Genomic DNA, 12,189 nt, shown 5'->3' on the forward strand with positions numbered 1-12,189 from the left:
GCCTCAGCCTCCCAAAGTGCTTGGATTACAGGAATGAGCCACCATGCCCGGCCAGGGATGGCTCTTTATCTTGTGGTGTTGCCTAACCCACCTTCATTTCATTTTGGATATTTTACTTCTGGCTGTTGATTAACTTTCTAGTCTCGTATTTACTATACTTTTTCAAAGTTCAATATAGAACTACTTTAACTTACGGTTCCCCAGATGCAAGATATTTACCCCAATAACTTGCTGTCGCCTGCTCCTTTGTGTGGACGTGATGTCCTCACGCCCTCCCATAAGTAAATCATACTCATTGTTTGTATTTTTCTCTGGCATCGCTTGTTCTTTGTAAATGACAAGGTTAGAAGGAATGGAGCCTCACTTGGTAATGTCAAAGCACTCAAAGGCCTCTTGATATCAGATACATCCCCCTGGCTTTAGTGTAAACATTTCACTAACCTGAGAAGGCAAGAGGGGCTGATGCAGCTCCAAGCTGGATATCCACTACAAAAGAGGAAGAATTGGAGATGACATACAATGAATCATATACCGTAACTCAGCTTTTCTAGTCTTTCATGTGCCAACTAAAATAATTTAATTCTACATATTTTATAAAGCAGGGATCTTGTTTGGCACACTAATATACTAATGAAACCCAATTAAGTCATGAGCCACTCACTGCCCATTCAGGAAATGTATCAGAGAAAGGAGCACATTTTTTCAATATTCTTTCTTTTCTTTTCCTTTCTTCCTTTCTTCCTTCCTCTATCTTTCTCTCTCTCCCTCCCTCCCTCCTTCTTTCTTTCTCTCTTTCTTTCTCAAAGTCTCGCTCTGTTGCCCAGGCTCTAGATTGCAGTGGCCCAATCTCAACTCACTGCAACCTCTGCCTCCCAGGTTCAAACAATTCTCCTACCTCAGCCTCCTGAGTAGCTGGGATTAGAGGCATGCGCCACCATGTCCGGTTAATTTTTTATTTTTAGTAGGGACGGGGTTTTGCCATGTTGGCCAGGCTGGTCTCGAACTCCTGACCTCGGGTGATCCGCCTGCCTCAGCCTCCCGAAGTGCTGGAATTACAGGCATGAGCCACCGCGTCCAGCCCATTTTTTCAATACTCTTTCTATGCGCAGGAGAATGTCTTAGGAACTCTGAGGATTACAACAATATCATACCATACTGTCTTACATAAATTACAGTCAAGGTAAATGTGTTTTAGACACAAACTATCAACATTAAAAGAGTAAATTTTTATACATGTTGGTACCAGGACTTACAAGTTGATAGAAGATTTGATGAGTGGAGCTAACAATCTGAAAATAATTGAAATGATCTTTCCCAGGAGGCCTTCAACATGGTCTTACACTTTTATCTAAAATCCCTGATGTGGCTTAAAGTTCTGATGAATTTTGTGGCCCCTCCGTTGGTAGCAGCTCAGTCTCCACGTAACAAACACAGAATGAATCTGATGAATCTGAGTCTCCCATTGACTATGAGGTCCAAAAATTAGGTTTCTGGTCATTTGACTTCCAGGAAGAACATCAGCTTCATGGAACAGCACATTCACCCAGAGGCCCAGCCACCCACAGTCTCCCCATTTCATCCAGAATTTCCCTATTAAGGAATTAGCATGGTCATGACACCTGGAAAAACATTGCTGTTTTTTGGGGTTTGTTGTTGTTGTTGTTGTTGTTGTTGTTTGAGACAGCGTTTCCATCTCGTTGCCCAGGCTGGAGTGCAGTGGCCCGATCTCAGCTCACTGCAACCTCCGCCTCCTGGGTTCAAGTGATTCTGGTTCCTCAGCCCCCTGAGTAGCTGGGACTCCAGGCACTCTCCATCGTGCCCGGCTAATTTTTGTATTTTAGTGAAGACGGGGTTTCACCATGTTGACCAGGCTGGTCTGGATCTCTTGACCTCAAGTGATCAGCCTGTCTTGGCCTCCCAAAGTGCTGAGATTACAGGTGTCAGCCACCTGTAATCTTTTTTTAATGAAAGATTAAATCTAAGCCAGGTGCGGTGGCTCATGCCTGTAATCCCAGCCCTTTGGGAGGCCAAGGCGGGCAGATCACGAGGTCAAGAGAACAAGACCATCCTGGCCAACATGGTGAAACCCCGTCTCTACTAAAAATACAAAAATTAGCCAGGCGTGGTGGCGCACACCTTTGGTCCCAGCTACTCGGGAGGCTGAGGCAGGAGAATCACTTGAACCCGGGAGGAAGAGGTTGCAGCGAGCCGAGATTGTGCCATTGCACTCCAGCCTGGTGACAGAGTGAGACTCTGTCTCAAAAAAAAAAGATTAAATCTAAACCAGGGAAAAATCTTTTTTTTTTCTTTTTTTGAGACGGAGTCTCACTCTGTCACCCAGGCTGGAGTGCAATGGAGCCATCTCTACTCACTGCAACCTCCGCCTCCCAGGTTCAAGCGATTCTCCTGCCTCAGCCTCCTGAGTAGCTGGGACTACAGGTGTGCGCCACCTTGCCTGACTAATTTTTGTATTTTTAGTAGAGACGGAGTTTTACCATGTTGGTCAGACTGGTCTCGAACTCCTGACCTCGTGATCCACCTGCCTTGGCCTCCCAAAGCGCTGGGATTACAGGCGTGAGCCACCGAGCCCAGCTGGAAATATCTTTTTTTAATGAAAGAAAAGTAAGCAATGTATAAATATTCTGGTTTTTAAAGATAAATTGAGGGGGCAGTGGCATTTGTTTGCTTTCTCAAAGTGTGTACTGCATGTTGGCTGTCAACTAGACTGCATTCTAGCCACTGAGGTTGCGAGCAATGGAGACTGAGACCTCTGCACTGCTTCTTCCCATATAAAACACCACAAAGACAGCCAAGAAGTTGCACAAACCAAGCTCTCATCATCTGAGATGCTAAGACATTTTAGGGAATGGAGGCAGGAACAGGGGAGGTGCGTATGGATGAGACTTGGCTGAGCTGAGCACCTTCCAACTCTGCAGTGTGCCTGGAACCTCTAAGTCCAGCCCCAGCTCATGTGCAGGACCTCAACAAGACCACAGTTTGTCTGGGGGAAAGGATGCACAGCCATGAAGCTGATATGCAACTCTCTCTCTCGCTCTTTTTTTTTTTCTTTTTTTTTTTTTTGATGGCGTCTCGCTCTGTCACCCAGGCTGGAGTGCAGTGGCGCCATCTCAGCTCACTGCAACCTCCACCTCCCAGGTTCAAGCGATTCTCCTGCCCCAGCCTCCCGAGTAGCTGGGATTACAGGCACATGCCACCACGCCCGTCTAATTTTTGTACTTTTAGTAGAGACAGAGTTTTGCCACATTGGTCAGGCTGGTCTTGAACTCCTGACCTCAGGTGATCTGCCTGCCTTGGCCTCGGCCTCCCAAAGTGCTGGGATTACACGCAGGAGCCACCATGCCCGGCCTGACCTGCAACTCTCTTGACATTAAGAGGTGATGGGATTGTGAGAATTCAGTGAAAGAAGGAAGACCAGTGGCTGACGACCACAAGGGCCGGATTAGCCAACACCATCAATGCTACGAAAATATTGTCCCAAAATACTAAAATACATGAGCAGAAACAGGCAAAACCCATTTGAAATTGTTCCAGAATATTCTACAAGGTACTCATATTCCAAAAGAACGCATATGTTTGTTCAACTATTCCTGGATTCCTGGGCATTCACGTTGGGTTCATTTTTCCCTCACTACAAGTAATGCTTCAAGGAATATCACTGCATATAACTTCCCTTCATAGGTGTACTCTTACATTATAGTATAGATTTCTAAAAGTGGTTTTTGTTCAAGGGACAATTTTTTTTTCTTTTTTTTGAGACAGGGTCTTGCTCTGTCACTCAGGCTGGAGTGCAGTGGCACAAACTCGGCTCACTGCTCCCTCCTCCCTCTGGGGTCAAGTGAGCCAACCACCTCAGCCTCCAAGTAGCTGGGGCTACAGGCACATACCACCATGCCCAGCTAATTTTTGTATTTTTTGTAGAGATGGGGATTCACCATGTTGCCTAGGCTGGTCTCGAACTCCTGACCTCAAGTGATCCTCACGCCTCAGCCTCCTAAAGCACTGGGATTACTGATGTGAGCCACCAATCCTGGCCACAAGGGGCAATATTTAAATTAATGTATGGACATATTACTGCCTAAAAGGTTAAAGCAATTTACGGTTCCTGTGCAAATGTTATCTTAATGTCCTTCTCTTGATAGAGCCGTAGTGAAACTTTCCTAATGTGGTACTGAAGATAATGATCTGCTGCAATGGAAGACACTGATTTCTGCATCATTGTAGGTATTCAAACAGAGGATGACATTTGCAAGTATTGGAGACACTTAAATGTATCCACAGAGATTCAAGGACCTCTGAGGACATCTTTGACAACTTTTCTGGGAGTTTCTAAATTCCATGAAATTATATTTATGATGTTCAGTTTGTATGAATGAATGAAACATTTTATAGGATTTTTCATCAGACTATCTGAAGGAATATGACACCCCAAAAAATAAGAAAGGTGAGTATGGAAGAAATTATTAAATTGTGCAGAAAATGGAATGAAGTAGTCTTCAGGTTCGTTCTGACTCTTAGAGTTTCCTGGTTTTTGCCGGGCATGGTGGCTCATTCCTGTAATCCCAATACTTTGGGAGGCTGAGGCGAGTGGATCACTTGAGGTCAGGAGTTTGAGACCAGCTTGGCCAACAGAGCAAACCCCCATCTCTACTAAAAATAAAAAAATTAGCCAAGAGTGGTGGCATGCACCCGTAATCCCAGCTACTCGGGAGACTGAGGCAGGAGAATCACTTGAATCAGGAGGCAGAGGTTGCAGTGAGCCGAGATCGCATCACTGCACTGCAGCCTGGGCGACACAGCAAGACTCCGAAAAAAAAAAAAATCTCCTGTTCTTTACCCCCAGGTGTGAGAGGTTTCCATTCCCATGGCCATCCCCATTCTCTGGCTCCTTGAGCATTTCACTTCCTGTGGACAAACCACGGCCATCACTTTCGTTTTCCTCACATTGGCGATACACTGACAATGGAGTTCTTATCTGGGCTGGAATCATAAACAGGCTTTCACCTTTGACATCCAATAGTAAAGGTACATGTTCCCCTCACCTAAAATGCCAGCCTCACCCACTCACCTACCTGGCTTCACCACAGTCTTCCAGACCAAAGTCTCATGTCTTTTTTCAGTAATTTCAAGTTGAATGGGTTCTTTCATCTGCCCAGCATAGAATTTTGAGAAGTGCTGGATTTCTCCAGGGCTCCTGTAGGACAGTTTCAACTCCTAGAGGAAACACAACAGTTGACTTGAAGCAGTGGAGGGTGGAAAGGCCTGGCTCCCTACAGTGAACTGGCCAATGGAACTTAACCCCTGTTTTCTACACAATGTCATGGCTTGTTGAGGGGGAAACAGAGGGAGAGAGGTAAACATCCTGAACATCCTGTTTTTGTTTTTGTTTTTGTTTTGAGACGGCGTCTTGCTCTGTCACCCAGGCTGGAGTGCAGTAGCGCAATCTCAGCTCACTGCAACCTCCAACTCCCAGGTTCAAGCGATTCTCCTGCCTCAGCCTCCCAAGTAGCTGAGATTACAAGCGCGTACCACCATGCCCAGCTAATTTTTGTATTTTTGGTAGAGACGGGGTTTCACCATATTGGCCAGGCTGGTCTCGAACTCCTGACCTCATGATCCACCCCCACCCCCCACCCCCAGCCTCCCAAAGTGTTAGGATTATAGGCATGAGCCACTGTGCCCAGCTGGTAAACATCCTTTTAAATGTACAATGTTAGGAAATAATTTCATTCTATGAAAACAAGAGTAACCTAGCTCTCAACACCCCATGAGTCAGAGAAAAATGATCTGAACTGAGTATAAAAATTTGAGGTGTTGGCCAGGCACAGTGGCTCACACCTGTAATTTTAGCACTTTGGGAGGCCGCGGCAGGCAGATCACCTGAGGTCAGGAGTTTGAGACCAGCCTGGCCAACATGGTGAAACCCCGTCTCTACTAAAAATACAACAAATTAGCTGGGCATGGTGGTGGGTGCCTGTAATCCCAGGTTCTTGGGAGGCTGAGGCAGGAGAATTGCTTGAACCCGGGAGATGGAGGTTGCAGTGAGCCAAGATCACACCACTGCACTCCAGCCTGGGCGACAAGAGCGATATTCCATCTCAAAAACAAACAAAAATAATAATAATAATGCTACTAACTCAGAATCTCAGACTGTACAGAAATGTGGGAAAACTGGCAAAGGCAGCTCATCAGGTCTGTCTTGGCCTCACTGGGAAGCCAAGAGTCAGATGTGGCATCGTGCTTTCATGTCCTTCCTTCTCTTCGTTCTGCACCCGACTTCCCCAGGATTCCTAACCAAAGCTGCCCTGGGGAATAGGAGCTAATCTCATAGGCAGGACAGAATCAGGAAAAGCTTAGTTCATGCGAATCTCTAGTTTCTTTAGGAAACAAGCCCTACAACTCTTGGAAAACAGTAATTTAAAAATTCTTTTTTTCTTTTTTTGTTATACTTTAAGTTCTAGGGTACATGTGCACAACGTGCAGGTTTGTTACATATGGATACATGTGCCGTGTTGGTTTGCTGCACTCATTAACTCATCATTTACATTAGGTATTTCTCCTAATGCTATCCCTCCTCCATGCCCCCACCCCACGACAGGCCCCAGTGTGTGATGCTCCCCGCCCTGTGTCCAAGTGTTCTCATTGTTCAACTCCCACTTATGAGTGAGAACATAAGGTGTTTTCTGTCCTTGCCATAGTTTGCTCAGAATGATGGTTTCCAGCTTCAGCCATGTCCCTACAAAGGACATGAACTTATCCTTATTTATGACTGCATAGTATTCCATGGTGTATATGTGCCACATTTTCTTAATCCAGTCTATCATTGATGGACATTTGGGTTGGTTCCAAGTCTTTGCTATTGTGAATAGTGCCACAATAAACATACATGTGCATGTGTCTTTATAGTAGCATGATTTATAATCCTTTGGGTATATACCCAGTAATGGGATTGCTGGGTCAAATGGTATTTCTAGTTCTAGATCCTTGAGGAATCGCCACACTGTCTTCCACAGTGGGTGAACTAATTTACAGTACCACCAACAGTGTAAAAGTGTTCGTATTTCTCCACATCCTCTCCAGCACCTGTTGTTTCCTGACTTTTTAATGATCACCTTTCTAACTGGCATGAGATGGTATCTCATTGTAGTTTTGATTTGCATTTCTCGATGGCCAGTGATGATGAGCATCTTTTCATGTGTCTGTTGGCTGCATAAACGTCTGCTTTTGAGAAGTGTCTGTTCATATCCTTTGTCCACTTTTTGATGTGGTTGTTTGATTTTTTCCTTGTAAACTTGTTTGAGTTCTTTGTAGATTCTGGATATTAGCCCTTTGTCAGATGGGGAGATTGTAAAAATTGTCTCCCATTCTGTAGGTTGCCTGTTCACTCTGATGGTAGTTTCTTTTGCTGTGCAGAAGCTCTTTAGTTTAATTAGATCCCATTTGTCAATTTTGGCTTTCGTTGCCATTGATTTTGGTGTTTTAGTCATGAAGACTTTGCCCATGCCTATGTCCTGAATGGTATTGCCTAGGTTTTCTTCTAGGGTTTTTATGGTTTTAGGTCTAACATTTAAGTCTTTAATCCATCTTGAATTAATTTTTGTATAAGGTGTAAGGAAGGGATCCAGTTTCAGCTTCCTACATATGACTAGCCAGTTTCCCCGGCACCATTTATTAAATAGGGAATCCTTTCCCAATTTTTTGTTTTTGTAAGGTTTGTCAAAGATCAGATGGTTGTAGATATGTGGTGTTATTTCTGAGGCCTCTATTCTGTTCCATTGGTCTATATCTCTGTTTTGGTACCAGTACTATGCTGTTTTGGTTACTGTAGCCTTGTAGTATAGTTTGAAGTCAGGTAGTGAGATGCCTCCAGCTTTGTTATTTTCACTTAGGATTGTCTTGGCAATGTGGGCTCTGTTTTGGTTCCATATGAACTTTAAAGTAGTTTTTTCCAATTCTGTGAAGAAAGTCATTGGCAGCTTGATGGGGATGGCATTGAATCTATAAATTACCTTGGGCAGTATGGCCATTTTCATGATATTGATTCTTCCTATCCATGAGCATGGAATGTTCTTCCATTTGTTTGTGTCCTCTTTTATTTCGTTGAGCAGTGGTTTGTAGTTCTCCTTGAAGAGGTCCTTCATATCCCTTGTAAGTTGGATTCCTAGGTATTTTATACTCTTTGAAGCAATTGTGAATGGGAGTTCATTCATGATTTGGCTCTCTGTTTGTCTGTTATTGGTGTGGAGGAATGCTTGCGATTTTTGCACATTGATTTTGTATCCTGAGACTGCTGAAGTTGCTTATCAGCTTAAGGAGATTTTGGGCTGAGACAATGGGGTTTTCTAGATATACAATCATGTCATCTGCAAACAGGGACAATTTGACTTCCTCTTTTCCTAATTGAATACCCTATATTTCTTTCTCTTGCCTCACTGCCCTGGCCAGAACTTCCAACACTATGTTGAATAGGAGTGGTGAGAGAGGGCATCCCTGTCTTGTGCCAGTTTTCAAAGGGAATGCTTCCACTTTTGGCCCATTCAGTATGATATTGGCTGTGGGTTTGTCATATATAGCTCTTATTATTTTTAGATACGTCCCATCAATACCCCGTTTATTGAGAGTTTTTAGCATGAAGCGCTGTTGAATTTTGTCGAAGGCCTTTTCTGCATCTATTGAGATAATCATATGGTTTTTGATTATCTTTGGTTCTGTTTATGTGATGGATTAGGTTTATTGATTTGCATATGTCGAACCAGCCTTGCATCCCAGGGATGAAGCCAACTTGATCTTGGTGGATAAGCTTTTTGATGTGCTGCTGGATTCGGTTTGCCGGTATTTTATTGAGGATTTTTGCATTGATGTTCATCAGGGATATTGTTCTAAAATTCTTTTTGTTGTGTCTCGGCCAGGCTTTGGTATCAGGATGATGCTGGCCTCATAAAATGGGTTAGGGAGAATTCCCTCTTTTTCTATTCATTGGAATAGTTTCAGAAGGAATGGTATCAGCTCCTTTTTGTACCTCTGGTAGAATTCAGCTGTGAAACCATCTGGTCCTGGACTTTTTTTGGTTGGTAGGCTATTAATTATTGCCTCAATTTCAGAGCCTGTTATTGGTCTATTCAGTGATTCAACTTCTTCCTGGTTTAGTCTTGGGAGTGTGTATGTGTCCAGGAATTTATCCATTTCTTCTAGATTTTCTAGTTTATTTGCGTAGAGGTGTTTATAGTATTCTCTGATGGTAGTTTGTATTTCTGTGGGATCAGTGGTGATCTCCCTTTTATCATTTTTTATTGCGTCTATTTGATTCTTCTCTCTTTTCTTCTTTATTAGTCTTGCTAGTGATCTATCAATTTTGTTGATCTTTTCAAAAAACCAGCTCCTAGATTCACTGATTTTTTGAAGAGTTTTCTTTGTGTGTGTGTCTCTATCTCCTTCAATTCTGCTCTGATCTTAGTTATTTCTTGCCTTCTGCTAGCTTTTGAATTTGTTTGCTCTTGCCTCTCTAGTTCTTTTAATTGTGATGTTAGCGTGTCGATTTTTGATCTTTCCTGCTTTCTCCTGTGGGCATTTAGTGCTATAAATTTCCCCCTACACACTGCTGTAAATGTGTCCCAGAGACTCTAGTACATTGTGTCTTTGTTCTCCTTGGTTTCAAAGAACATCTTTATTTCTGCCTTCATTTCGTTATTTATCCAGTAGTCATTCAGGAGCAGGTTGTTCAGTTTCCATGTAGTTGTGCGGTTTTGAGTGAATTTCTTAATCCTGAGTTCTAATTTGATTGCACTGTGGTCTCGGAGACAGTTTGTTATGATTTCTGTTCTTTTACATTTGCTGAGGACTGCTTCACTTCCAATTATGTGGTCAATTTTGGAATAAGTGTGATGTGGTTTTGAGAAGAATGTATATTCTGTTGATTTGGGGTGGAGAGTTCTGTAGATGTCTATTAGGTCTGCTTGCTGCAGAGCTGAGTTCAAGTCCTGGATATCCTTGTTAACCTTCTGTCTCATTGATCTGTCTAATATTGACAGTGGGGTGTTAAAGTCTCCCATTATTATTGTGTGGGAGTCTAAGTCCTTTTGTAGGTCTCTCAGGACTTCCTTTATGAATCTGGCTGCTCCTGTATTGGGTGCATATATATTTAGGATAGTTAGTTCTTCTTGTTGAATTGATCCCTTTAACATTATGTTATGGCCTTCTTTGTCTCTTTTGATCTTTGTTGGTTTAAAATCTGTTTTATCAGATACTAGGATTGCAACCCCTGCTTTTTTTTGCTTTCCACTTTCTTGGTAGATCTTCCTCCATCCGTTTATTTTGAGCCTGTGTGTGCCTCTGCACGTGAGATGGGTCTCCTGAATAAAGCACACTGATGGGTCTTGACTATCTAATTTGCCAGTCTGTGTCTTTTAATTGGGGCATTTAGCCCATTTACATTTAAAGTTAATATTGTTATGTGTGAATTTGATCCTGTCATTATGATGTTAGCTGGTTATTTTGCCCGTTAGTTGATGCAGTTTCTTCCTAGCATTGATGGTCTTTATAATTTGGCAGGTTTTTGCAGTGGCTGGTACTGGTTGCTCCTTTCCATGTTTAATGCTTCCTTCAGGAGCTCTTGTAAGGCAGGCCTGGTGGTGACAAAATCTCTCAACATTTGCTTGTCTGTAAAGGAGTTTATTTCTCCTTCACTTATGAAGCTTAGTTTGGCTGGATATGAAATTCTGGGTTGAAAATTCTTTCTTTAAGAATGCTGAATTTTGGCTCCCAGTCTCGTCTGGCTTGTAGGGTTTCTGCCGAGAGATCCGCTGTTAGTCTGATGGGCTTCCCTTTGTGGGTAAGCCGACCTTTCTCTCTGGCTGCCCTTAACATTTTTTCCTTCATTTCAACTTTGGTGAATCTGACAATTATGTGTCTTGGGGTTGCTCTTCTTGAGGAATATCTTTGTGGTGTTCTCTGTATTTCCTGAATTTGAAAGTTGGCCTGCCTTGCTAGGTTGGGGAAGTTCTCCTGGATAATATCCTGAAGAGTGTTTTCCAACTTGGTTCCATTCTCCCCGTCATTTTCAGGTACACTAATCAAACGTATATTTGGTCTTTTCACATAGTCCCATATTTCTTGGAGGCTTTGTTCTTTTCTTTTTACTCTTTTTTCTCTAAATTTCTCTTCTTGCTTCATTTCATTAATTTGATCTTCAATCACTGATATCAGTTCTTCCACTTGATCGAATTGGCTTCTGAAGCTTGTGCATGCATCACGTAGTTCCCATGCCGTGGTTTTCAGCTCCATCAGGTCATTTAATATCTTCTCTGCACTGTTTATTCTAGTTAGCCATTCGTCTAATCTTTTTTCAAGGTTTTCCTTTGAACATTCTCCTTTAGCTTGGAGACATTTGTTATTACTGACTTTCTGAAGCCTACTTCTGTCAACTCGTCAAAGTCATTCTCTGTCCAGCTTTGTTCCATCGCTGGTGAGGAGCTGCGATCCTTTGGAGGAGAAGGAGTGCTCTGGTTTTTAGAATTTTCAACTTTTCTACTCTGGTTTCTCCACATCTTTGTGGTTTTACCTACCTTTGATCTTTGATGTTGGTGACCTACAGATGAAGTTTTGGTGTGGATGTCCTTTTTGTTGATGTTGATGCTATTCCTTTCTGTTTGTTAGTTTTCCTTCTAACAGTCGGGTCCCTCAGCTGCAGATCTGTTGGAGTTTGCTGGAGGTCCACTCCAGACCCTGTTTGCCTGGGTATCACCAGCGGAGGCTGCAGAACAGCAAATATTGCACAAAAGCAAATATTGCTGGCTGATCCTTCCTCCGGAAGCTTCGTCTCAGAGGGGCACCCAGCTGTATGAGTCGGCCCCTACTGGGAGGTGTCTCCAAGTTAGGCTACACGGGGGTCAGGGACCACTTGAGTAGACAGAACTCAAATACCGTGCTGGTAGAACCACTGCTCTCTTCAGAGCTGTCAGACAGGGACATTTAAGTCTGCAGAAGTTTGTGCTGCCTTTTGTCCTGCTATGCCCTGCCACCCGAGGTGGAGTCTACAGAGGCCCTTGGGCCTCACTGAGCTGCAGTGGGCTCCACCCACTTCGAGCTTACCAGCTGCTTTGTTTACCTACTCAAGCCTCAGCAATGGCGGACGCCCCTCCTCCAGCCAGGCTTGCAACCTCGCAGTTCGATCTT

The 12,189-nt window shown here is 43.4% G+C and overlaps 1 protein-coding gene across 18 annotated transcripts in view; it reads right to left on the minus strand.

The window, feature by feature from the left end:
- The window catches only part of CARD8 (caspase recruitment domain family member 8), a 114,134-nt gene that overhangs the window by 63,994 nt on the left and 37,951 nt on the right, over positions 1-12,189 (minus strand). For 13 of the 18 annotated variants that reach the window (XM_063657265.1, XM_054462036.2, XM_054462033.2 and 10 more), the window contains 2 exons: positions 5,091-5,232; positions 442-486 (listed from right to left, as the gene is read on the minus strand). The exons of 4 other annotated variants lie outside the window; for them this stretch is intronic. In XM_063657265.1, the coding sequence (XP_063513335.1) occupies positions 442-486; positions 5,091-5,232 (187 nt within the window). Of the gene's footprint in view, positions 1-441; positions 487-895; positions 1,128-5,090; positions 5,233-12,189 lie in introns of all 18 variants that reach the window. One more of the 18 variants, XR_010124818.1, reaches the window with a different exon arrangement.

The sequence above is a fragment of the Pongo pygmaeus genome, chromosome 20 (genome assembly GCF_028885625.2).
Source record: "Pongo pygmaeus isolate AG05252 chromosome 20, NHGRI_mPonPyg2-v2.0_pri, whole genome shotgun sequence".
Lineage (NCBI taxonomy): Eukaryota > Metazoa > Chordata > Mammalia > Primates > Hominidae > Pongo > Pongo pygmaeus.